This window comes from Bos mutus, chromosome 18 (genome assembly GCF_027580195.1).
Source record: "Bos mutus isolate GX-2022 chromosome 18, NWIPB_WYAK_1.1, whole genome shotgun sequence".
In the NCBI taxonomy this organism is placed as follows: Eukaryota; Metazoa; Chordata; class Mammalia; order Artiodactyla; family Bovidae; genus Bos; species Bos mutus.
This window is the reverse complement of record NC_091634.1, coordinates 13067968-13094992: the sequence shown is the minus strand read 5'-3', so window position 1 is coordinate 13094992 and position 27025 is coordinate 13067968. Positions and strand designations below refer to the sequence as shown.

At 54.5% G+C, this 27025-nt stretch overlaps 1 protein-coding gene across 4 annotated transcripts in view; it reads right to left on the bottom strand.

Annotated features, from left to right (window-relative positions):
* AKT2 (AKT serine/threonine kinase 2) overlaps window positions 1-27025 on the bottom strand; it is a 47957-nt gene that overhangs the window by 4471 nt on the left and 16461 nt on the right. The window contains exons 1-9 of one of the 4 annotated variants that reach the window (XM_070387691.1): window positions 24132-24310; window positions 23325-23454; window positions 15350-15478; window positions 13853-13964; window positions 5297-5450; window positions 4710-4841; window positions 3195-3260; window positions 1898-1966; window positions 311-433 (exon numbers count right to left, since the gene is read on the bottom strand). In XM_070387691.1, coding sequence (XP_070243792.1) covers window positions 311-433; window positions 1898-1966; window positions 3195-3260; window positions 4710-4841; window positions 5297-5450; window positions 13853-13964; window positions 15350-15478; window positions 23325-23370 — 831 coding nt within the window. In that variant the 5' untranslated portion in view covers window positions 23371-23454; window positions 24132-24310. Of the gene's footprint in view, window positions 1-310; window positions 434-1897; window positions 1967-3194; window positions 3261-4709; window positions 4842-5296; window positions 5451-13852; window positions 13965-15349; window positions 15479-23324; window positions 23455-24131; window positions 24311-27025 lie in introns of those variants that run through there. The other 3 variants (XM_070387690.1, XM_070387688.1, XM_070387692.1) reach the window with 3 other exon arrangements.

Genomic DNA, 27025 nt, shown 5'->3' with positions numbered 1-27025 from the left:
GTGTGTCCACACGGAGACGCACACAAGCGCCTGTTCTGGCGCATGCTCCCAGGGCAGAGCGGCGGCTCGCAGCGGACGTGTGTGCCGGGCGCTGGTGGACTCTGCCGGGCCATCCTCTGAAGAGCCTGGACCAACTCACACCCTCTCGCCATTGCTCCCAGGAGGCCTGGAAGGGCCCCACGCAGGCCACCTGCCCAAGACCACCACCTTGGGCCTGGGTGGGAGGCTCAGCTCCAAGAAGGACAAGACAGACCCTCCATGGAAGGGAAGCTCAGCAGATGGGTGCGCGGCCCGGGCGTGGCCTGCTCACCTTGATGTCGCGGTACACCACGTCCCGCGAGTGCAGGTACTCCAGGGCTGAGACGATCTCTGCTCCATAGAAGCGGGCCCGCTCCTCTGTGAAGACACGCTCCCGGGACAGGTGGAAGAACAGCTGCCAGCGGAGGGAGGGAGGGGGGGAGGGTGAGACCCCTGGCCCAGAGGAGGGGGGACGGCACTCAGCCCGGTGATACGGTGACACCTGCCCCACGAGCTGCGAGTAATGGTGAGGACCAAGCGAGGGACAGCGAGTACAGAAAAACTCACGTGAGCGACAAAGAAAAAGTGAGCAAGGGATAAAGAGGGAAGGCTAGACAACAGGCGCCAAGTGGAGAGCTGGCGGGGGGCGGCTGCAGGAAGGGGCAGGCAAACGAGGGAGCAACAGCAAGGAGGCAGAGGAACACGACTCGTGAGCAAGCGGCAACAAGCCGTGAGATGACACCACGTGCGGGGTGAAACCAGTGAGTCACACCAGGGGGAGAGAGAGGGTGTGGGGGCGAGGAGTGGGCGCCAGGTGGGCACGGTGAGTGGCGGAGAGAGAGGGTGTGGGGGCGAGGAGAGGGCGCCAGGTGGGCACGGTGAGTGGCGGAGAGAGAGGGTGTGGGGCGAGGAGAGGGCGCCAGGTGGGCACGGTGAGTGGCGGAGAGAGAGGGTGTGGGGGCGAGGAGTGGGCGCCAGGTGGGCACGGTGAGTGGCGGAGAGAGAGGGTGTGGGGGCGAGGAGAGGGCGCCAGGTGGGCACGGTGAGTGGCGGAGAGAGAGGGTGTGGGGGCGAGGAGTGGGCGCCAGGTGGGCACGGTGAGTGGCGGAGAGAGGGTGTGGGGGGCGGAGTGGGCGCCAGGTGGGCACGGTGAGTGGCGGAGAGAGGGTGTGGGGCGAGTGGGCGAGGTGGGGGGTGGTGGCGGAGAGAGAGGGTGGGGCGCGGGAGGGCCAGGTGGGCACGGTGAGTGGCGGAGAGAGGGTGTGGGGCGAGGAGGGGGCGCCAGGTGGGCAGGTGGTGGCGGAGAGAGAGGGTGTGGGGCGGGTGGGCGCCAGGTGGGGGTGAGTGGCGGAGAGGGGAGAGTGGGCGGTGGGGCCAGGTGGGCACGGTGAGTGGCGGAGAGGGAGGGTGTGGGGCGAGGAGGGGCACCAGGTGGGCACGGTGAGTGGCGGAGAGGGAGGGTGTGGGGGCGAGGAGTGGGCGCCAGGTGGGCACGGTGAGTGGCGGAGAGAGAGGGTGTGGGGGCGAGGAGTGGGTGCCAGGTGGGCATGGTGAGTGGCTGACGTCTCTCATCAGGAGAACTTGCTGAAAGTAGAGGACAGGGATCCTGACCCACAGACCCTTTCTCTGCAGCCTTTGAGAACATCCTTGCAGCACCGTCGGCCACCACCCCACAGCCCTCTGGACCTCAGTCTGTATCCCGCCCCCCAACTCACTAAACCTGTGAAATCAGACGAGCCACTTAACATCTCTGAGCCTGTCTCCCCACCTGCCTCAGGGGAGGGAACGAAAGGAAAAAGACACTCCAGTAAGTCTCCCTCTGCCCCCCACACCCGGGAACGAGACATCCAGAAGGGCAGGCCGGGGCTTGGGGGCAGACCTCGCCGCCGTTGGCGTACTCCATCACGAAGCACAGGCGGTCGTGTGTCTGGAAGGCGTACTTCAGCGCCTGCGGGAAAGAAGGTGGCAGCGTGGGAGGTGGGAAGATGGCTGGCTCTCCGCTGGGTCCCAGGAGACACGGCGCTGCTGATCCCCTCCCCGCCCTCTCCCCCGCAGCCCTGGCCAAGGTTGTGGGAATAACGTGACCAGGGCTCAAATCGCATCTTCACCTTTTGTGGGGAGTGAGGGAGCTCCTGGCTCTGACAGCAGGGAAGGGGTTACAGGGCTCAACGATCCTGTCCTCTGCCTCTAATTAAGCCTCCAAGAGACACAGCCAGGGCACAAACTATGTTCTGAGCAACACAGCTGTTTCACGTCTCTCTTCTTCCCATTTTACAGTCCAGTGTGTTAAAACTTAGGGGCTTCCCTGGTGGGTCAGTGGTAAAGCATCTGCTTGCAATGTAGAAGACCCAGGTTCAATCCCTGGGTGGGGAAGATCCCCCAGAGAAGAGAATGGCAACCTACTCCAGTATTCTTGCCTGGAGAATCCCATGGACAGAGAACTGTTGAACTTACACACACATGTGAGGTTTGCTGGCTGGGGGTTGGCAGTGGCTTGGGAGCCAACTCCCCAGATAGCCTGGACAAGTGATTCTCCAACAAACAAGTAGTTTTCAAACTGTGCTCTAAGGAGCCAGACAGAGTTCCTCAGAGGACCCTTAGGTGACCCCCTGCTCAAGAAACTCTACTGCTCCCTGTCTTCCACACTGAAGAACCTCATAAGGTCTCATTTAAACAAGTGCTTTGGTTCAGCAGGACACCCGAACAGCAAGTGAGCTACAGAAACGACCCTTAAACCATTTTCCACCTAGTCCATCCAACTGACATCTGCTGGTCTCGATGGAGACTGCTGCCCAAGAGGTGTCTGTCTGCTCAGCCTAAGTGGACAGGCAGCACAGTGATGGTACATCTGCTTCTAGGATTACTTCCTAAAACTCAACCCGCTGGACTAAGCACCTCTAACCAATACAGAGAGAAGCCATGCTCTCCTGGGGCCATTTCATAATCTGGTATCATCAGACGCTGAGGGGTTGACACAAAGCCACCGTCTATAAAGAAGCTGCCACCCTGGTGTCTCAGTTCTGGCCACCCGGGGAGCCCGTACAGCTGCACCCCCACCACCAAGCCAACACCAATCCGTGCTCCACAGAACCGGGGGCTGCCTTTCTCCGAGCTCCGTCCTAAGGGCAGCCTGGAGGCCCCACGTGTGCACCCTGCTTGAGACAAGTGTTACTCACGGTGAGGAACGGGTGCCTGGTGTTCTGCAGGACCCGGCTCTCGGTGACCGTGTGGGCGACTTCATCCTGCAAACGGAGGCTGGGTGAAGGGCTGGAGGGCAGCGCCATGTCGGCCTCATGCCCCACCTCCAGCCTGAGAAGATGGGGGAGGAACGGGTTGGTGAACTCCAACTCCGTTCCTAACTAATGCAGAGAACGTGAATGATCACTCACAAGCCCTAATGAAATACCGGACCAGACACGGCCACGCAGTGACTCGCTGTCAAAACCACCCAGTGAAAAGCTGATGGAGACTTCTGACAAGGGAGGGCCCGGCTGTCACCACCCACCCCACGGGCCAAGTCTGGCGTCTGCAAAGGTGGGGGGGGGGGCGCGGGGCGCAGACACTGAGGGGCCTGAGGTGACGCCACAGGCCGTGGTGTTCCTATAAATGGCAGCGACCCTATACATATCCTTGAAGGACCTAGACCGAGTCAGGACTCTAGGCTGTGAGCAATGATTCCCGGGGTGTGGTCCCTACGCTGGCAGCATCGGTGTGGCCTGGGAATTTGGGAAAAAATTATCAGGCCCCTCCTGGGACCCATGAATCAGAAATTCGCGGTGCGGGCCCAGCAGCAGTGTCACAGGGCCCCCCCCCTGCCCCCAGGGCTCTAACAGGGGCTCAAATTTGGTACTGAGTGTACCCAGAGAGTGTGGTGCCCAGACACCTGCTATCCTTCCACGAGGCAAGTCTGTCTCCAGGGATACTGTGATAACATCGGTAACAATGTCTAAGAATGTTTCTGACTCAGGGGTGGAGGGCTGCCCTGGTAGGGGCCAGGGATGCGGGGGCACGTCACAGCCCCCCTGGCAGAGAATGGTCTGGTCTCAAATGTCACATCTGAGGCTGAGAAGCCCTGCCCCACACCAATGATATCTAGGGCTTGATAATTTTTGTTGGACATGACCACAGTACCACAATCACAGTCTTTAAGATCATCACCTATTAAAGATACAAAGCTAAGCGTGTATGTCTGGGAATCTCTGATGCCCAGAACATGCTTTAAGGCGCTTCAGAACAAAAAGAGATGAGAGCAGAGCTAATGAAACAAGACTGGCCAAACGGCAGTGCTGAAGCTCGGTGACTAGACTGGGCAATCCACTATATTTTTCTTTAAAAGTTTTTACGTATTTTAAGAATTTCCTAGTTTAAAAAGTTTAAGTAAAAGAAAAGGAACAGAATTCCATTTCCAGCCCAGCCTCCTCCTGAGACCCCCTAAGCCAAGGCCCCGCCCTAGTGGGCCCCTCAGGCCCTGCTGGGTGAAGCCCCTGTCAGACTCTCTCCTTCCTCCCTGGTGTCCAGAGGGTGGGGGACTCAGCAGGCAGGGCCCCACAGGACTGAGCAGTGGCTCTGGGGGTGAGGGGACACAGCAGCAGACGCAGGAGGTGTCCCGCCTGGAGTGTGCTCCGGACCACAGGCACGCTCCGGGCTGGGCCCCACGGTGGCTGGCCCACAGCAGCCCAGGGAGGGCCTACCTTGGCGATGATCACCTCCTTCCGCAGGATCTTCATGGCATAGTAGCGGCCAGTGGCCTTCTCCCGCACCAGGATGACCTTGCCAAAGGTGCCTTTGCCCAGGAGTTTGAGATAGTCGAAGTCATTCATGGTCTGCCCGGGATGGGGAGAGAGTTGGGCAGTCAGAGCTTGGCATGTGGCCCGTGGGAAGAAATTTTAACAAAGAAAAGAGAAAATTCAAAGGACACTGTTGCCAAAATGCTCAGGCGGGAGCAGGGAGGCCCCAGGCAGCAACTGTTTGTTCTGAGGTGGCCTTCAGACTGAGGCTCTCCCACCGTCAGCTTTCCCAGGCACGGGGCCCTGGGGGGCTGAGCTAGGGCTCTAAGGTGGGGGCACAGGGGTCTTCACCACTGCTCAGGATGAGGCTGCCCCGCATCCCGTGGGCCCAGGGCAGTACCACGCCATCTACTGCCTGAAATCACCACGCCCACAGGGCAGTCAGGAACTGTCCTGGCCGGGGCCCTGAGCTCTCGGTATGGAATTCCAGGGGGGCAGGGCTGAGAGTGCTCACAGACTGGCAGGCCCCGTCCTCCAGCTCCGGCACTTACCACCTTGGCCCGCGCCTTGCTAACTGCCACCTCCATCTCCTCGGCCGCAGAAGAGTCGCTGGGGGAGCCACACTTGTAGTCCATGGGGTCGTCCCCTGGACCCCTCTGCTTGAGGCTGTTGGCAACCATCTGGATGGCCCGCATCCACTCTTCCCTGTGTGAGGACGCGTCCGGGGAGCCATGAGTCCTGGTGCGCCTGGGCCTCAGGGCAGGAGGGGCTGAGCCCCACAAGCAAATGACTAAAACACCTTTCAGCATTCTGGGGAGATCTGCCTGACCGAGAGGAGCTGAACCATCACAGGCCCCCCTGGCTGTGGCAGATCGGGGAGGGTGAGACTAGAGTAAGAACAGAGACTACCTGTGGATCCACCAAGAGCCTGACCCGAGGGCCACTTGAAATCGAGGAGCAATTACATGACTAGAGGGGAGACCACCTTTCCTCACAGGCTCTGGGAAATAAGCTGCCTTCCTGAGCCTTGAACCAGGGAGACAATGCTCCTCTGAGGCCCTGGGAACGAATGACGAGCTCATGCATACAAGTGACCAGTGTTTTGTAAAGGAAAACCAAGAACAGAAGGAAGCGTTCATTCGCCAAAGAAGGTGGAGATCTTATAAGGCAAGAGCTGACCAACAGGACCCCCTGGAGGCACCTGTCTGGGGGTGGGTGGCTCAGGGGCCATCCTGCTGGGGGTGGGACCGGGGGCGGGGCGGGGTGGGGTGGGGACGCTGCCAAACAGGGAAGCAGGTCCCAGCAGAAGGGAGACAGGTTTAAGAACAATAAACTAGTTCTGTCACTCATGATTTAAACTCGCTGGGAAAGAATTTTCTTTTGATACTTGCAACAGACTGGTCTGTACAGAGGGGAAAAATACACCTAGGAGAAATAAGTAAAAAACTGTCTGCTGTGCTCATTCATGTCTGACTGTTTGTGATCCCATGGACTGTAGCCCACCAAGACTACTCTGTCCACGGGATTTTCCAGGCAAGAATACTGGAGTGGGTTGCCGTTTCCTTCTCCAGGGAATCTTCCCAATCCAGGGAATGAACCCACGTCTCCTGCGTCTCCTGCATTGGCAGGCAGATTCGTTACCACTGAGCCACCTGGGAAGCCCAAGTAAAAAAGACCACACGCCAAAAAGAAAAAAGGATGAAGCTGAATGATACTAAATTGTTTGGACCCACTAGTTTGGTTCCTCTAGTTTGGATCCACCACACAATTTTAGGGGTTTAGCCCAACATTTGTTGAGCCCCCTACGGATTTTGATCATGTCTGTAAAAGCCATGTGACCAGCTCTAGCTGAGTTCCACGGTTTGCTGAGCAAAAGCAGTACCCAAGTCCCAGGATCCCAGTTCACACCTAGAAGCTCTGCCTCTCTCCTGACCTCACTCACTCAAGAAGACCTTGCTTCCTAAGACAGTCTCGAGAGTTCTGGGAGCGCGATTATCAGGGGCTGGCACAGAAGCCCTCCCCAAGCCTGAGCAGAGTCTGGGGGCCCCGGATGCCACACGTGTCCGCCCCACGAGGGCAGGGATTTGGGGCTGGTTGTGACCTGGCCCCCAGTGGGTACTCGGGAGACGTGTGGGGAACGACTGAGCAAGGCAGCCAAAGCCCTGGCTGGCCCTAAGCCTGCTGCACAGCCAGGCCAAGCGGCGCGAGCCTCTTCCCTTCCCAACCCAATACCTCAGACGGGCATTTCTCAACAGGTTTCACCCAAGCCCTCCTTGGAACAAGTAATGGGACAAATCCCTGGCCCTACATTAATATTCCTGTTTCCAAAAACTGTGGGGGAGGGGAACATACCCAGCGACATGCTCTATCAGACCAGAACTGTCCTCTTAGAAATTTGAAAATGCTGACTTTGGGTATATGACTATGGATTGAAGAAAAAAAAAAAAAAAAATCACACATCTCCTAAAATGGTTTGAATATACTACAAAAAAAAAAAAGGCATATACCTCACATGTAGAGATTGTGAGGGACTACCACATGGAAAAAGCAATTTGCAGGCCAAGATGTGTGTGTACTATCGTCTGTCTGTAAGGAAGAAACGGTCCATCCTCAGGAGCCTGAATGGACAAGAGATGGAGCCTCCGCACTACAGAGCTGGGGCTCAGACAGCAGCCCTGGCACTGGGAGAGCCCCTCCCCCCAGCTCGCCCCCTCCTCAGCACCCAGGCAGCACTGAGACGCTGGGGAGCTGCCATGTACAAAACCAGCACCCAGAGAAAGTTCTCGCCTCAAGGAAGGGGCTAAAGATTCCACTGGAGGGGTCTGGACCATCCCACCTGGAGCCAGAACCCACGGGGGTGCACACGGAGGCTGGTCGGGGGTGACTCTCTGCCGCCTGACACGCCCCAGATCTGGTTCCAACTGGACCGAGGTAGCAAGGTTGCAGCACTCAGAATTTCAGAGAAAAGGCAAGGGCCTCTGTCCAGGATACTCCTCAAGGGTTTGCAACATGGTGTCTGGGGCAGAGGGGAGCTTCCTCCCCAGGCTGGGGCTGATGGGCCTTCCACCCCTCAAAGGAAAGCTCCCAGGGAAACGCTGAGGAAAATAATGGTTCCAGACACACCACCTCATTCCATGCTCCTTAAGAGGGCTGCAAAGGGAGCAGCCGTGCTCCCAATGGGAAACTGAGGCTCACGGAGGTGGGGTCTCCTGTGGGCGTTCCACAGTCAGGGGCCATGGCACTGAGACCCACACTCGGCGCTCCTCCAGGCCCTCCAGCCCAGGGGAATGGCACTGGGGGCGCTCACCAGTGGGCTCAGGGATACCACGCTGTATGCACAGAGCCCAAGGGCACGGCAAAGGCAAGCTGCCTCTCAGGAGCCCTGACCCCGCCGTGTTTCTAGCCCACCTTCCGAGAGGACCTCCCTTACTGAACAACACAAGGGCCCTCAACTTGCTTGCTCCCAGAGCTGCTGAAGTGCTTCATGTGAAGTAACTCCTTGAGTCCTCCCTGCATACCTCTGAAGGAGGTACTATTATTCACCTCTTCTTACAGACAAGGAGACCAAGGCACAGAGGGGCTGACAGTTACCCAGTGGCAGTTAGCAAGCAGAGGCCCAGGGACACAAACCCAGCCACGCTCTCCGCGGGGTGGCATCAGGCAGGGGAAGCTGGGCCTGACCTCACCCCACTGCCAAATGGCCGTGGGATGCTGGGCGGCCTCACTTCTAGGACCTCCGTCTGCCCACCGCGTTCCCTGGGCCCAACACCACGGCTGAGAGCACAGACTCGAGCTGGAAGGCCTGGAGGGACTCCGGGCTCTGCCCCTTCCTGAGGCAACCATAGACGGGCCACTTGACTTTCCAAGGGCTATCCAAGGAAGGAATGAGACACCAACATCAAGTGCTCAGGACAGAGCAAACACCTCAAAGGGTTGTGAGGAGTCACCCAGCCAGTCCCTCCTGAGTGGCTTCTGTGTGCCAGGCCTTCTTCCGGGCGCTGGGGGTGCAGCAGGGAACCAGCCCCATTGTAGCTCCAGGCCTAACATTCAAGACACCTGTGTCAGGGCTCCAAGGCAGGGGCCAGAGAGGAAGCCCCGGCTCAGAGGGTGGCTTGGGAAGGCCTCTCCAGGGAGGTGGCACATAAGTCAGGACCTGGAGGACCTCCCCGGAACATGGGGCCTCCCCAGGGCCAAGAACAGGCACTTGGCTGTGAAATAAGTGAAACAGAGGAGAGGAGGCAGCCCTGTGAAGTGCCAGGAGGGAAAAGAATCCAGGCAGAGTAACCAGCATGGCGAAGGCCCTGAGGAGGGAGCCTGGGGTGTCTGTGGAAGGCCCAGCCAACAGAGAGAGAGGAATGGAAGAGATGAGAACAGGAGGGAGGCCACGGCGTGAAGGAGTTAAGTCTTGATCCTTCACATCACAGAAGTCCTGGAAGGGTCTATCAGGGCTGACAGGACCTGACTTTTCTGCTCTAAGTCAGCAGCTGCTGTGTGGAGTATAGGCTGAGAGTCTCAAGAGGAAGCACAAGGCTAGTCCCACAGCAAGAGGAGATGGTGGCAGACGATTCGGAGGTGAGAAAAGGTGGTGTGACTCTACAGGCCCCCCGAGCCAAGACGCTTCCACATCCTTCTAGTTCCTCATAACCACTGAGCCCCACTGGGACAGCGGCACAGTGGCTGGTCTGACTCTAGATCCTGGGCCATCCAGCTGAACAGAATGAACTGCACCCTGGAGGGAAGGCCAGTGGCCTGGAAGTGACAGGGCTGTCCTTGTCACAGCCTCGGGAAGAACAGCTGACCGCTGGTCTGATGCCAGATGGGGCCCTCTCCCCTAACCAGGGTCCCCCTCAGAATCAGAGGGGCATTCACAGCTGGAGGCATGTGGGGTCCCCCTCTGCTCAGACACTCTCAAATGGGCTGCCCTGGCTGATTCAGGCCCAGCCCTGCTTGGCAGGGAAAACATAGGCCCTTCAGATCTTCTTTTTTTATTTTGTACCTCTCTGGGCTTCAGTCTCATTATGTCTCATCATTATGTCTGTTTAGCAGGTGAGGAACTCCTGCCTGGAGGTGTAGTGAGGATAAGTGAATTAATACATGTGAAGACCTTAGAACAGGGTCTGGCTCAACAGAGCATTAGTCCTAACTGTTCTTTTATTTATTTGACAAATATTTACTGAACACCTAGTTATGTTCCTGGCACAAATAAACAAACAGAAAATGTCACACCAGGTAGGATAGATGCTATGAGGACAAATAAAGCAGGCTAAGGGTAACAGAAGTGGAAGGCAGGCAGGACCCTCCAAGAAGGTGACATCTGAGCAGAGACCCCACAAAGTTAAAAGCAGAAATATAATGACATCTGGGGGAAGAGGAGTCCAAGCAAATAGCAAGTGCAAAGGTCCTGAGGTCGGAAATGTGCCTGGCATGTTTAAGGAACAGCATGGAGGCCACAGTGGCTAAAGTGAGGGAACTGGTGGCAGGAAAGTATTCTGAGGCCAGATCAAGCAGGTCTTTGTAGAACAGGGCATCAACTTTGGAGTTTACTCCAAGTGAGACTAAGAGCCTCAGAATTCCAAACAGAAGCTGCACGGTAAGATTTCCATTAAAAAAGCTCACACTAATGTGATGCCCTGTTAAATATTCCTGCCAAGACCAGGGGTCTGCCAACTTATCCTGGAAAGAGCCGAAGAGTAAATATTTTCGGCCTTGCAGGTCACACAGTCTCTGTTACAACTCGGTCACTGCTCAATTCTGCCACAGGACAGCAAAGAGCAGTCACAGATAATTGGTAAGTGAATAGGCGTGGTGTTCCAATAAAACTTTATTTATAAAAATAGGAGGTTGGGCCACAGTTTGCCAACCTTAATTCAGACCTAATTTCCGGTTTACAGGAAATACAGGCACAGAAGAACAAAGCAAACAGTGCCAAAAGACAATAATATGACACATCCAGAGTATAGGGCATCCTACAAGACAATCAGTCTGGCTTGTCAAAAAAGAAAAAAAATAAAAAAATCAGTGTCATGGTGGGGGAAGAGACACAAAGGCTAAACTAGATTATAACAGGACACAGACAGCATGTACCTTGGTTTATCAAATCCTGGTCTGAAAAACAACATTTTGAGGACAACTGGGGAAATTTAACTATAGCTCAGATCTGGGGAGGATGTTAGGAAGTATTAATATTACAAATAATCATCTGTGGTGTGATAAGGGCACCAAGATTCTGTAGAAGAAGCTACTTATTCTTAGGAGATGCCTGCTGATGTATTAAGGAGGAAAGTGTCACAAAGTATGAACAGAAGTTCAAGATTCAGCATAAAATACAGCCAGATGAGGCCAACATGGCATATGCTCAACTGCTGAACCTAAGTGCAGGGTATCTAGCTGTTCATTTACGACAGTGGTCTTTCAACTGTCCCATCCGCCTGAAACAACAAGTCATGGCAGGGAGTAGTGGAATTGCTCCAGTTGCCCTGGGGAGAGCCTGCTGGCGGAGGAAGCGAGCAGGCTGCTGCAGCGGCGACCAGTCACCGGAGTGGCCCCGTCGGCCCCCACCCCACCCCCGCTCCCCAGGCTCAGGCCTGGCAGGGCAACGAGGACAGTCATAAGCAGAGCAGCCTCCCTCTCCTGGGTTTCAGGCTCATGCCTTCCCTAGGGTTAAGGTCAGGAATCTGGGGTCTGGTCTCAGAGCAATCCCATTAGATTTCTCTCCAGTGGCAGCAGCAGGTACTAAGCAAAGGACGAAAGTGGGGGCTCTCCAGTCCCTTCGGTCTCAGTAAAGGGACTCTTCCCCACGCCAAAGAGCATGGCATTATGAAAATGGAAACTAGAGCAGGTCTGTTGCTACTAAAATTCTGTCGGCTCCCCACGGCTCCTGCTCCAGGCTTGCAAAGCGTGTGCCAGGTACTGCTGAGTCCAGGGCTTCCTGTTTATCATCCCCCTGAATCTTCCGGCAACCCTGTGACAAACCCCAATTGATTCACTGCTTGCCAAGCTCTGTGGGGACCTCCGTCTGGAGCCCAGGCGCCGGCTGAGCTCGCCAGCTCTAAGGCCTCCACTTTCCCTCTTCCAAGACCCTTAGCTCTTGATTCTTTAGTCATGCAGAACCCTCTGCGATCCCTGGGATGACAGGCTGCCTCGCATCCAGGCTTTTTCATAGGCTGGTCCCTTTTCCCGAAGCCACCTTCTTCTTCCTATCTCCGCGGCTGACTCCTCCCCCATTCCTCAAAACTCAGCCCAACGCGTAGACCCTATGCACCTTCTGATCCCAACTGGCTTTTACTGGCACGCCGTGTTTCCTGTGCCCAGTTTTCATCTGAGTAATATCTCAGGGGGCCTGAGATGACCATTCTGTTCCCCATAGTGGGGCAAGTATATTTTCGACCTTGGGAAGCTTTGCAATGACACAGTTTAGATTACAGTAGCATGTCTTTTCGCTCTAGAAATGCACTGCCCACAGGGGTAGCCACTAGCCTTAGGCAGCTATTTAAATTTAAATTAATTAAATAAAATACAAAATTCTGTTTCACAGCTTCATGAGCCACATTTCATGTGCTCAGCAGGCACACGTGTTAGTGGCTACCCTGCTGGACACTGCATTTCCACCATAGCAGAAGCTTCTCTTGGACAGCACTGATTTAGGGTGCTCCAGAGGATTAGCTGAATCCTCACCCCAAAGACAAGCTAAAAAAATGTTTCTCAAAATGAAGGCCACATAGGTTCGAACCCTGGTCAGGGAATGAAGATCCCACATGCCACACGGCACAGCCAAAAAAAAAGGAAAAAAAAAAATCTATCAAAGTGAAGCCCAAAGGGACAACATGAGGGGAAAATATTTGCCACTCATTACAAAGGGCTAAGCTCTCTAATTTATAAAGAGCTTTCAGAAATAAATAAGCAAAAGACCAAGTACCCCAAAGAAAAACAGACAAAGGACATAAACAGACAATTCAGAAACAGAAACTCACATGGCCCTTGAGCACATGACACATAAGGACACACACTCACCAAACGTTTGGTAAAAAGTTGAATGTTTGAAAACACAGGCTGTGAGAACCCTTAGACATAGGCATAACCCTCTTAGAATTAGAATTCTATTATGCCTAGTACCAACAGAATTAGTAATAAAAATTACCAATGCATATTCCCTGTGACCCAGCAATTCCACATCTAAGAATCCACCTTACAGATTTACCTGCAAGTATGTCAAACAAGGTAACCACAAGTTGTTTCACTGTGGCATTGCTTCTCCCATCCAAGTACTAACCAGGCCCAATCCTGCTTAGCTTCTGAGATTAGATGAGATCGGGCGTGTTCAGGGTGGCATGGCCCGTAGACTGTGGCACTGCTTCTAATAAGCCCAAAAGGTCGAAATAACCCCAATCACCATTAATAAAGAACTGCTAAACTCAGGGACACAGATGTACACCTGTTGAAAAGAAAAATGCAGCAGCAGCATCTCTGTATACACACAGAAGCAGAGAGAGTCCCCAAGATGCATTAAATAAAACAACAGTTTGGGCACAGTGCCACCTTTTGTATAAAAAGGAAAAACAAGAGGAGCAGGGCACAGAAGTGATGTCTGAACGAGCTTATCCACACTCAGTGAGAAGCAGCTCCTGCAGGACACGCAAGAACAGCAGTCAGCCTGGTGGTGGGGACACAGTGTGCAGGGCTGAAGTGAGAGTGACGCTTTCGCTACACACCTCCTCGTGCTGTTCTGCATTTGTGAACTAGGTGAAGCTGCTATCTCTTCTGATTAATAAGTTGATCTTTTAAAAAACGGAATCTCTGGACCACCTGCCCCTGTATCAATGGAGATGCTCATCAAAAAGGCAGCTCCCTGACCCTTTGCAGGTCTCTGGATAAACAGAGGCCCTGAAGAGGCCCAGAGCACCTCACTGCTAACAAACTATCGTGATTCCAGTACACCCTCCCACCTGAGGACACAGAACAGGGAGAACCCCTGCTCCTCCTAGCTCGCACAAGGGCTGAGATGGGAAACTCCTAGGTAGGGGCGCAGGGGAATCTGTCCCTTTGCACCCCTCGTCTCAAACTGAGCCTGGCCCCTCCCACAGGGCGGCCACATTGAGGCCCCTACTTGCCTCTCGTCTGGGGAGTCAACATGGAAGGTCCTCTCGATGACTGTGGTCCACTGCAGACAGCGAATGACGAAGGTATTGGGCCGAGGTCTCTCGGTCTTCATCAGCTGGCATTCTGCAGAAGAGGGGTGAGAGCAGAGAGTGTGAGGGGCAGCCCGCATTCCCCAAGTTAACCCCCAGGTGCTAGCCCCGTGACACTACTGACCAAGACAGCCTGTCCTTACAGGTCCAGTGTGTGTGTGTGTGTGTGTGTGAGGGGGACAGCCCACCCAACAGCGATGGCTCAGTGGTCAGGGCTGTGATGGGGGATGGAGGGGCATTCAAAGAGGCAGCCAACCCTGTCCAGGGGCTTGGAAGGCTTTCCCAGAGGAAGGGCATCCCTGTACTGAGCTCTGAAGGCAGAAGAGGGCATTGGGCACAGAAGCCTAGAGGTGAGAGAGGGCGCGGTATACTTAGGGAAGAGCAAATTCCGTGTGAGAAGGAGAAAAGGGAGAGACAGGCTGGAGAGGTGAGCAGGGGCCAGCCTGCAGGGCTCGGGGGCATGGCAACGAACCCGGACTGTGTCCTGAGGCAGCAGGAAGAGCCAAGAACAGACTCAAACAGCCCCCTCTGGTTTTTGTGTAGAGGAGAGAGAAGGGAGGCTGGAAGCCCAGGGAGGGCATGGGGCCATCCAGAGCAGGGGAGGGGAGGGAAGGCAGAGAGACCACAGGGCCACAGTGGGGTGTGTAGAAGCATCTGGGTCGCTGCCCTGGCCTGAGGATGAGAGGCAACCAGGCCCTCCCGGAAGAGACGGGGGCGGGTGGGTGGGGAAGTTCAGGGAGGGAGAGGGGACTCAAAGGATGGTGTGGCTCACGGAGGGGATCTCACCGCGGGACACTCAAGAATACCCAAAAGAGATGAGCAGAAAAGCAGCTCAGGCCAGGTGGGGAGTTCGGGAGGGCAGCCAGGGCCAGGGACAGCCGTGTTGGGGTCACCAGCACATGGGAAAGCCACCAAGGCAGGGCTTTAAGCAGGATGGAGAGGGGAGTGGGGCTGGATTCCAGAAAGAGCAGGTGGGCTGCTCGAGAGGCGAGGCTGGGGTTGAGGCTAGGGCAGAGGGTTGGTGGGGCAAGGACCGTGTCTGGGCTACCTAGTGGCAGTAGAGATGAGTGACTTTGAAACATTCTTAGCGGGTGTGACAAGGACGTGGTGACTCATCGGGTCAGCGGGGAAGGAAGGTGGTGGCGGGGGGAGGGCAGGTTCTATGAGGCCCAGGCAGGGGTTCTGCATAGGCCAGGCTTTCACTGGTCAGCTTCCGGCTAGAAGGCTCCGCCTCAGGTGCCACAGAGGGGCCAGAAGGCTGCAAAGTGCCCTGGCTCCTTTCTTCCTCCAGCTCTCCACTGGCGATCAACACAGCCCCCAGGCCCAGGAAAGAGAGGTGGAGCAGGAGAGAGTAGAAAACAGACCCCAGACAGGCCTACAGCGTAGACCGAACATGCCCCATGTGCCCCCAAGACGCACCTGCGACAGAGAAGTTGTTTAAGGGGGGCAGGGTCTGGTCGGGGGCCTCAGGCCGCTCCTTATAGCCAATGAAGGAGCCGTCGCTCTTCAGCAGGAAGTACCGGGGCCGCCAGGTCTTGATATATTCACCTGAACAGGCAGGGCGGGAGGGAGAGAGGTCAGGGCAGCCAGCCCTAGGGGGCAGTGCCTGGCAAGGGGCCCCACACTGGGAGGAAGATGGACAAGAGGGTGAGGAGTGTGCTTCTCCCGGAGAAACCCTCCAGGCGGCCCCAGCTGACGCAGGCTGGGCGCTGGGCTGGGCCCAGTGATCCAGAGGTCACGCCTGGCAGGAAGGCGCTGCACCGCCCTGGGGCACCAGCTGCCTCACAGTGTGGCCAGCAGTGAGCCATCCTTGCCAGCGCGTGGCCCAGTCCCAGGGGAGGCCCAAATCCCATGGGCGGGTTTTCACTCTACAGCTGTGCGGGGGATCGAATGTCCAAACGCTGTGCCAGGCCGGTGTTACTGTTGCTGTGCCCTCCATGTGCTCCTCGACCCCTCCATTTGTTCTAACCACGAATATCCAAGGCCCCCGTGTACGTACGCATGTACGTACACACACACACGCTCCTCAGAGGGGTGGCGAAGGACTAAGATGAAATGGTGAAGCACATCCACACAGAAACTTATATATATATAAATGCCCATAGCAACATTATTCTTAATAGTAAAGAGCAGAAGCTCCAAAGTGCCTCCACTAACAAATGGATAGACGAAATGTGGCAGATCCGTGTGATGGAGTATTAGTATTACTTGGTCATTAAAAGAAATGAAGTATTGGGAATTCCCTGCCGGTCCAGTGGTTAGGGCTCTGCACTTCCATGCAGAGGGTGAGGGTTTGACCCCTTGTCGAGGAACTAAAATCCAATATGCAATGCAATGCGGCCAAAAAAAGTATTGATACACGAAGTATTAATACACGCTACAAGGTGGGTGAACCATAACAACGCCAACTGCAAAAAGCTTGTCACAAAGGACCACAAATTATATGACTTCATCTATATAAAATGTCCAGAGCAGGGAAACTTCTAAAGATGAAAACTTGATTAGTGGGCCTAGGGCTGAGGAGGGGGCGAGTCTGGGTGGGGACTGGAGGGTCCTTTTTTAGGGTAGTGAGAATGTTCCGAAGTTGACTGTGGTGATGGAAGCACAGCTCTAAATACACTCAAGGCCCCAAGTGGCCGAACTGCAATGGTATGTGAACTGTGTCTCAAGCTGCTTTAAAAAAAAGAGAGAGATGGCAAATACAAAGCAAAGACAAAGCGCCCAGCCTAGCCAGGGACCAGCGCACCAATAAATCGATGAACGCTCTTTATCGTCAGCCCACCGGCCAAGCCAAAAGCGTGTACATCGTAACTGCGGCGGCAGGGTGGGCTCCCGTAGTCACCACCAGAAGCCAGGCTGGGCTTCTCTAAGTCCTTGTTTCCTCTCGTGGGAAGGACATCCAGCAAGCAACGACAATAATTAGATAATACTACAGGGGACTATGTGCCTGCCAGGCACCATCCTAAGTTTCTTAGAGGCTTTAACTTGTTGAATTCTTTCAAATGTCAATACTAAATGATTCGATGTATGTAAAGTTCAAAAACTAGCAAAACCACAAATCTGACAGCACCATAAAAGGATCATATACCATGACCAAGTGGGTTTTATCCCAGGACTGCAGGGGTAGTTCAAAAATATGGAAAGCGATCAGTGTCGTATACCTCAACAGAATGAAGTGGGGGAAAAAACACAAGGTCATCTAGATTGACACAGAAAAAGCATTTGACAAAATCCAGCACTCTTTCATGATAAAAATACTCAGTAAGCTAGGAAGAGAAGGGGGACTCCTTCACAAGAGGGCATCTATGAAAAACCCACAAGTCAACATCACACTCAAGGATGAAAGAATGAAAGCTTTCCCTTAGCTAAGATCAGGAACAAGACAAAGATTTCCACTTTCACCACTGCTCTGAAACACTGTAATGTAAGTTCTAGCCAGAGAAAAAGACAAAAAGTATCCAATTTGAAAAGGAGTAAGTAAAACTACCTTTATTTGCAGATAACAGGATCCTATATACAGAAAACCACAAAAATCCACAAAACAATTACTAGAGCTAACAAATTCAGCAAGATCAACACACAAAAACAAATTGTGTTTCTACGTACTAGCAATGAATAATCCAAAAAAGAAATTAAAGAAAACAAATCCATTTACAACAGCACAACTAGGCAAAGATTTATACGCTAAAATCTACGAAACGGGCTTCCCTGCTGGCTCACTGGTAAGGAATCTGCCTGCCAATGCAGGAGACCCAAGTTCGATCCCTGGTCCAGCAAGACCCAAATGCCTCAGAGCAACTAAGCCGGCGCTCCACAACTATTGAGCCTGCGCTCCAGAGCCCGGGAGCCAAAACTACTGAGCCCATTTCCACAACCACTGAAGCCCGTGTGCCCTAGAGCCTGTGCTCTGCAACAAGAGAAACCACCGCAATAAAAAGCCTGTGTACCACAGCGAGAGTAGCCCCTGCTCACTGCAACTAGAAGAAAGCCCGTGCAGCAACGTAGACCCAGCACAGCCAGAAATAAATAAAAATTATTAAAAAAAAAAAAACTGCTGAAAGAAACTAAAGACTTAAATAAATGCAAGGATCCTGTGTCGTGGATTGAGACTTGGCATTAAGACTGCGATACTACCCAAAGCCATTTACATACAGATTTAACACATTCCCTATCAAAATTCCAATAGCCCTTTTTTGCTGCTGAGGAAGAATCAACCCTCAAATTTACACAGAATTCAAATTCATGTGGCAAGCGGTTCCAAACAGCCAAAGCAATGTTGAAAAAGAACAAAGAGAAAGGACTCGTACTTCCTGATTTCAAAACTTACTACAAAGCTACAATAATCAAATCAGTGTGGCATAGGATAGCCATACAGACCAAAGGAGCAGAACTGAGAGTCAAAAAATAAATCCACACAACTTCGGGCAACGAATTTTCAACAACAGTACCGAGACCATTCCACTGGGGAAGACCAGTCTCTGCAACAAACAGTGCTGGAAAAACTGGACACCCACATGCAAAAGAACAGACATGGAACTCTACACCAGGTTTAAAAAATTGACTCAGAGTGCATCTACCTAAAAATAAGAGCTAAAACTATAAAACTGTTAGAAGGATACACAGGTCAACCTCTGTGACCTTGAACTTGGCAACAGATTCTTAGATATGATGACAAAGGAAAAAAAAAATAAAGTGGATTCATTGAAATAAAAAATTTTGTGCAAAAGATGTTATCACGAAAATAAAAAGACAACCAACCAACAGAATGGATGAAAACATTTGCATATCATATGTCTCATAAGAGTCTAGTATCCAGAATACATAATGAACTTTACAACTCAGCAACAACCAAAAAAAAAAAAAACACCCAATTTAAAAAAGTGGGTGAAGGACTTCCCAGGTGGCTCAGTGGTTAAGAATTCGCCTGCCAGTGTAGAAGATACAGGAGATACGGGTTCAATCCTGGGGTGGGAAGATCCCTTGGAGGAAGAAATGGCAACCCACTCCAGTATTCTTCCCTGGACAATCCCAGGGACAGAGAAGGCTGGTGGGCTACAGTCCAAGGGGTCGCAGGGAGTCAGACACAACTGAGCACACATGCACGCAGTGTCTAAACGCTATACACGAAGGACTATAAAGGTATTTCTCCAAAAATAAACAATGACCAACAAACATATAAAAAGATGCTTAACACCATCAATCATTAGGGAAATGTAAATCAAAACCACGATGAAACACCACTTAACACCCACCAGGATGGCTTTTATTAAAAACAAACAACAAAAACTCAAAAAAAAATAACAAGTGTGGGTGAGGATCTGGAGAAACTGAAACCGTACGCACTGCTGGTGGGCATGTGAAACGGTGCAGCCCCGTGCGACTTGGGCGCTCCCGCAAAAAGCCAGACGCAGGCACACTGCGGGTCACAGCACAGAATGTGCGACCCAGACATTTTATAGTTTTTTCTATATTATCTAACTACATAGAATACATTTGATTATAAGCAATATAATTTAACAGATACCTATTGGGGCTTCCCTGGCAGTTAAGGGGTAAAGAACCCACCTGCCACTGAAGAAGATGTGGGTTCAGTCCCTGAGCTGGGAAGATCCCCTGAAGAAGGAAATGGCAACACTCCAGTATTCTTGCCTGGTGATTCCCGTGGACAGTGGAGACTGGTGGGCTACAGTCCATGGGGTCGCAAAGAGTCGGACATGAATGAGTGACTCAACAACAATAGATATGTATGTCCCAGCAATTCCACTCCTGGGTGGATACCCCCCAAAACTGAAAACAAGTACTCAAACACTTGTATACAAATATTCATGGCAGCACTATTCACAACAGCCAAAAGGCAGGGATAACTCAGATGTCCATCAACAGACATACGGATAAAGAAAATGTGATATATTGATACAATGGAACATTGTTTGTCTATAAAAAGGAATGAAGTACTGTCTGATACATGCTACAGCGTAGATGAACCTTAAAAACGTCATGCTCAGTCAAAGAAACCAGACTTCAGTAGCCGCATATTGTATGCTTCATGTATATGAAATGTCCAAAGTAAGTACATCCATAAAGACAAGAAACGAGCTGGCGGCTGCCGGGGGCTGGGAGGAGGGAGACTGAGAGCTGACTACGCAAGGCGTGGAGGGCAGCCTTTCAGGCAGATGAAGATGTTCCGGAGCTAGACAGAGCTAGTGGTCACGCAGCACTGTGAAAGTACTAAGGGCCACTCACCGAACTGTGCACTTTAAAACACTTAATTCTGTGTTGTGTAAATTTTACCTCAATTTGAGAAACAAAAACAACACTAGACAAATTCACCGATGCTATTGGAGGTTAGGAGAGTGGTTACTGCTTGCAAGAGGCAGACAGCCTTCTGGGGATTGACTTACTCTATTTCCTGACCTGGACACAGGTTTTGGAGTGAGTTTATGATCCAGGCACTTACCTGTGAGGTTTTATATGTCGGTAACAAGCTACAAAAAAACTAGAAGGGAAAACACCCTCACAACAATCCCATTTTACAGATAGGGAAACTGAGGTACAAAGAGGTTCCACTTGCCTGAGGCTCATGGTTGATAACTGGGAGAGCTGGGACTGGAACCTGGGTTCGCTCTGCCCATAGACATCAACACTGCCTGTAAACTGTCAGACGTGGCCCGGCCCGGAGGGGCCTGGCAAAGAGTGTGCTGAGGCTGTGTCAGAAAGGGGACCCACACACGGCATGAAGGACCCGATCCTTGAGTGGACCTTGCTGAGCCAGAGGCAGCATGTGAGCCAGGCACTGGCTCAGGACTTGGAGCCTGAACCCTGGCGCTGCCACCTCCCTGCTGAAGCCCCAGGCAACTCAGTCTTCCTGCTGAGCTGCAGCCTCCAGTCTGCAAGGTGGTGCCACCTCACAGGGCAGTAACAGAAACTCAACAAAACTGGGCCTCCTGTGAACACAGCCCCAGGCCCAGCACCGAGTAGGCACACAGTAAGCTGGGCTGCTGTTATTTCAACCACCAGGAGTAGGGCAGGGTGGCGCATGTGTCTCAAGGGCGGCAGGGCCCACCTCACCCTGCCCACCACTGCTGGCTGCTGCTTGGAACGAAAGACACTGGGAGACACAGGAGAGACTGCATGAGTGTGTGTGGGTATGGTACAAAGCCAAGACAAAAGGTCATCTCAGCAGCTTGTCTGGGCCCCCGTAGATGAACGGAGACTCTGAAGGCCTGGGAGGGGCTGAGATTCACTCAATGCCACCAGCAGCCTCGGGAGCCACTGCCCAGCCATAGTTCTCCAGCCACCTCCAGAGAAGGTCCCATCCCAGCCTAGAGAGCCACGGCCTCAGAAAACTCAGGAGCCTGAGACCTGGCACATGCTATTACACTCATACCTTCCACACACACGATCCCAAGCATCCATCCAACAGTTATTAAGTGCCTACTGCAGGCCAAGCGCTTTTCTAGGGCACTGGCACTATCCCAGTGAACAAGCCAGATAAACCCCTGCTCTCATGAAGCTGACACTCCCAGAGCCCTGGGCTGTTGACCCATTTTACAGAGGGGGACACCAAGGTTCAGAGAGATGATAGTCACACTGAGAGGAAGTGGCAGGACCAGGGTTACAACTTTGACACCCGCCAAGGTGCAGAGGGCTCCATCAACAGCCCCAAACTCAGGGCCCAATCTAGGCAGCTAGGCCAAGGGGCCCTGAATACCACCCTGCCTGGGAAGGCTCCTCTCCTGCTCATGCCGGGGGGAGGGGGACCCTCGGCACCACTCCGGGTGGGTGGGCTGGGTGCAGTGCAGGGTGCGCGGGCACTTCTCCCAGTTTCGGTAGGGCTAGCCCACCAGCTTCCTGGCCCGCCTCAAGCATGCCCAGCCCACTCCCCTTCACGAATTCGGTCCCCTTCACCCATGTCCCCCATTAACTGTGGGGCTCACTCCCTTGCCTCCTTCAGATCTTTATTCAAACACCCCTTCTTAGTGAGACCCTCCCTGGCCGGCCCGTCTCTGATAGCTCCCTCACCCCTCTCCTCACACTGTTGGGTTTCTCTCCGAGGCACTAGCCCCACTGGACACGCTCCTCTACTCAGGTGCCCTTGTCTCTCCTACTTAATGTATGACATCAACACAGGATGGGAACCGCGGGCCCATCTGGTTCACTGCTGTATCCCCAGTGCCTAGAATGTGCCTAAAACATGGCAGCTACTTGATGCACGTCTGCTGAGTGAATGAGAGCGTGCAAAGTGGCAGCCCCCCCAAGCCGGGCACCCCACTCTGCAGGGGAAGGTCCGCGGAAGCTAGGACAGCCGGGTTCCTTCACTCCTGGGTGCCTGGGCAAGCTGGCTCTCGGCACGTGCTTCTTCCCAGCTGCCTCGAACAGCAGTGAGCCCGTTCAGTGCGGAAGTGCTGGGTCAGAGGCCTGGGGCCCCAGGGTCGAGTCTCTCAGTGTCTCCCCTGTAAGTGACTTCATCTCTTAGCCGCCCACCAGCACAACCAGACCTGGTCCCGAGCTCGCTCACAATATCCTGGGATTCCGAATGCCAGGCGAGTTCCAGCCCCTCCACGGCATCAGGCGCCATTGGTCCGGTGCTGCGTCACGGCTCTGCCCGCCTCCTCCGGCTCGCGCTCACTCGCTCGCTCTGCTCTGGCCACCCTGGCCCACTCTCTATTTCCAGGCACACGCCCCCCACTTTGTCCTCACTGCCCCATTCCCTGGGACCCCCCTGCCTGGCTATCTGCGTAGCTTGCTCCCTCACCTGCTCCTGGCCTCCACATACTGGTCCCTCGTCAGAGCCACTTCCATGAACCCCTTCTTTCTCCAGCGTTCCCCTCAGAGTTCCTACTCTTCACAATGGCACTTATCATCACCTGACATCTATCAGTTTACTGTTTGTCCTCCGCCCCTCAATGGATCGCAGACTCCATGAGGACACCACAGTGCCCCCAGAGCCTGGGATGGCCAGCCTGGCACACCATGCACCTTCTGAGTATTTGCTGCATGGATAAATGCGGGATAGTGCCTCACTGTGTAACTTTAGCTAAGTGACTTACCCACTCTAGGCCTCAGTTTCTTCATCTATAAAATGGGACCATGAACAGGAACACTTATGCAGAGGCAGAGTTTGAGGCCTGGCATGGGGGTTCATGCAGGGGGTCAGCAAGGCCTGGAGACTCAGGCCCAGACGCAGCCACAGCTCCTCCGTCCAGACTACTTTCAAAGAGTCCAAGACATGGGCTGAAAAGAAGCCACTGGCAAGGGTGGGCAGGCAGGGCTCGGAATGCTGGCTCCTCAGGTGGTAAAGACCCTGTACCTCTGCCTCTCAGGGCACAGCTGCCAGGAGAGCTGGGGCAAAAGGGGGAGACGTGCAATCCTGTGAGTAAACGTAGCCCCTTACCGCGCTTATGGAGCCAGCCTTCTTTGATGACAGACACCTCGTTCATGGTGGCAGCGTGACACGCTGTCACCTCGCTCGGGACAGCTCAGGGCAGAAGGACATGCAGGAGGTGCGCTGGACAGAGCACAGTCTGCAAGACAATAAAGGAGCCCGTCAGTCAGAGCGGCAGGGGGATTTGGCCATGACCCCTTCCCTTGGGGCACCCCGCCTGAAGCCCCTCTGGCAGCTCTGCAAGGGTGGAGCCAGGGAGGGTGGGGAGAGACCAGCCCTCAGGGCCCAAGCTGGTGGAGGGGGACAGTGAGAGGCAGTTGGTCCCTAGGGACCCAGTCTTGGGGAGGAAAGGACACGACCTTGTCCTCAGAGCCCTCCTCTGGAAGGAGCAGAGGGCCCTGGCTATGCCCTTGCCCCGTACTCAGGACCCCTTGCCCAGCAGGGCAGCCCCACCACCGCCACTCCTGACTGGGTGGGAGGCTCCGCCCCCTGCATCACTCCAGGCCCGGCGCTGAGGTCACCTGGGATGAATCAGACAGCCCCGGGCACCTGAGGGCGTGCTCAAAGCCACCAGGATCTGCCTGCCACCCCCAAACACACACACACACACATACACACACGCACACACGCTCACTCTCTCTCCTTTCCAAACCAGGTGCCACCAACCTGCCACCTTTAGCAAATTGAGTACCACCCCCTACCCAGCACCAGGCCACCTCATGTCACTCCCTCAGCCTCCTGGTCCCCACCAGCTGACAAAAGAAAGGAAGGTCTCGGTGCTCCAGATCTTGAACAAGAAAGGAACCAACTGCGTACGCACTTATCTGGGGCCCGGGAGCCAGTCCTGGGGGCTTGAAACAAGGCCCTGGTCCTTCCCCGAGACCTCTGCTTCTGTCCTCACGGACCGGCAGCCGACAGACTGACGGACGCCGAGGCCGCTGCTTCGTCTCAGGTTCCCAGGGCGGAGGGGAGAAGAGGGGGAGGCAGCCACCAGCTGGGCCCCTACCTGGAGCCACAGGCCTGGCCGCAGGCCATGGAGCCCAAGGCGCCTTTTGCCTTTCCTGGCGTGGGGTTATTTGCGGACAGCAGGTCAGGAGCTACGGTGGCCCCCAGAGAAGCGGCAGCTGGCCCTGGGGACACCGTGGGCATCAGCTTTCTCTCGTGCCCCAGGGGAGCTGGTGGGCCGGACACACTACTGCCTGGCATGTGACGGTGGCAGGCTGCCCAGGCCCTGGGCAGAGGGAAGGGAGGTGAGTGGGAGGAAGCCGGAGGAAGACAAGACGGACAGTGACAGGGAAGTAAACAGCGGGTGAGAAGCCATGTCCTGGACTCGGGGCTGCAAAGACAGGGCCCAGAAGGGGCTCCCTCCCCTGGCAAGTACGGCGGCACCCCAGGGGCTCATGCCCACAGACTGAACACACCCAGGGCCACCGGACCCTCACTCTGAAATGTCCCACAGTCTGTGCTTCGATCCTAATGCAACCACAGTCTCCACCCCGGCCTCCTGACCAGGTGGCTCAAGTCCAGCGCCGTCCCCTCCCACGAGGACCCACCCCATCTCCTTCTCGGCCTCCCATCCTCCAATCTGTTTCCCATTCAGCAGCCCGAAGACCCTCAAATCTGACCTGTGCTTTCCCACGGGCCTTGGGAAAGACCCAGGCCCCCCAGATTGGGATTCCAGGGCCTTCAGGCCCTGGCCTCTGCTGCCCACCACCCCGGCTCAGCCCCGCAGTCCCCACCACCCATCCACCAGCTTCCAGATCACGTCTCCCACCCCACTTCCCCTCCCACCCAGGCTTTCTTCCTGGGTTCCCAGCCTCTGCTACCCATCCTTATACTCCACCTGAATCTGATCGTGTCCCTCTCTACTCACAACCCTTCCATGGCTCCCCAGAGTGCACAGAACACACAAAAAAGAACGAAGTCTTTTCCACCAGAGAAGGCCCCGTGTAAGTCGAGAGGCACCTAGAAAGCCCTCAAGAAATGCTAATAACCACAACAAGGATGATCACACACCAGCCACCACCCACCTCCCCAGGTCCTTCTCCCCCACTCCCACCCTCTACCAGACTTCTGTCGCTCAGGCCTCCATTCCCACATCTTTTATGTACTGGGGTTCTCCCTCTTCTCTAAGGTCTCAGCTGAACCAATGCCTCCCCCAGGAAGCCTTCCTGACCTGAGAGGCTGCACTGGGTGCTGTGTGCCCCGTGATCAACTCTCCCCACAGCCACAGGCGCTAATTCAGCACACCAGCCCAGCACCTGGCTGTCCACTGAAGGCACAATGAATAAACCCAAGTCTCGGGAGGGGACATGTGTATACCTATGGCGGATTCATGCTGATTACGGCAGAAATCAACACAACATTGTAAAGCAATCATCCTCCAACTCAAAATAAATAAGTAAATACGAGACACCACAGAGTTTGCTCTTTTCCTCTGCCATGTGAGGACACAGCAAGATGGCAGCCATCAGTGACCAGCAAGTCAGCACCCACCAGGAACCAGCCCTGTGGACGCCCTGAGAGTGGGCTTCTCAGCCCTGAGACCTGGGAGAAAGTAAAGGTCTGCTCTTTAAACAAAAAAAGAGAAACAATCTCCCCAAAAGATCCCCAGCCCAAGACCAAACACAGCCACAGAAACAACTCCAGAGTCTATTCATGCCACCAATCTTTCTCTGAGTATGTTCTAAGCTTCAGACTCTATCCTGGGTCCCATAGACGTGCATCACTAAGCCACAGCTCCTGCCTTCAGGAAGGTCACATTCCAGTGCAGAAGGCAGACGACAGACAGGACACAAGGTCTGATGGTGGCAAAGAAACACAAACAGGAGAAAGGAGGACAGGGACGGGTGCTGCGTTAGCCACACAGTATGGGGGACACATGAGCCAACACCTGAATTAACTGGGGCGGGGCGGGGGTGACACATTAAGGAACAGATTTTAGGCAGGGGATCAGCAAGTGCAAAGCCCTGAGGAAGCTTGGGAAGGAGCTCCGGGAGTGTGGAGAAGCGCCCAGAGGCTGGCCCAGGGTGAGGGGCTGAGACAAGGAGAACACTCAGGGCCTGGAGGCACGTGTGCCGGGGAGTTCGGAATTCCTCTCCAACACAGGGGCCAATACCACACTTTCGCCAGGTGTGAGCTCTGTTCAGAATAGGGCTAGGTTCCCAAACTAGGCTGCGATGGAGAACCCAGGGGCCAGAGGAAGAGCGGACGTACAAGCAAAGACAGGGACCCCCTACGTCCACTCGCAGCCCTCCCCTCCTCTCCCCTCCTCGGCCCAGCAACCTCCCCTCTCAGAGCCGCTGTGAGCAGCACCCCTGTGCAGAGGCTCGGCCCACTGCCTGGCCCCCAGTGAACATGCAAACACGTGGCTGCCTCGATCAGAGACAGACGTGAAGGCGGCCAGGTGTGTCCGAGGTTGCAGAATCCAAGAACTGGTGCCAGCTGGGTGGCCTTGAGCCTAAGGGCGCGCCTCCCGTCTCCCCTGATCACTCTCGCCCCCCACGCTCCCAGAGGGCCATGCCCGTGCCCAGGGACAGCAGACGCTGACACAGGGGAGGCTTTTACCTTGGGTCTCCCAGCTGGCTGCTGCTCGGCACACCAGAGCCACTTGTTACGTTCTCACTTCAGCAACTAAGCAGCCAGCAGCAGCCAGGGCAAGGGGAGGACCTGGAGAGCCCCTGCATCCTGCCTGGATCCTGCCTGTCCTC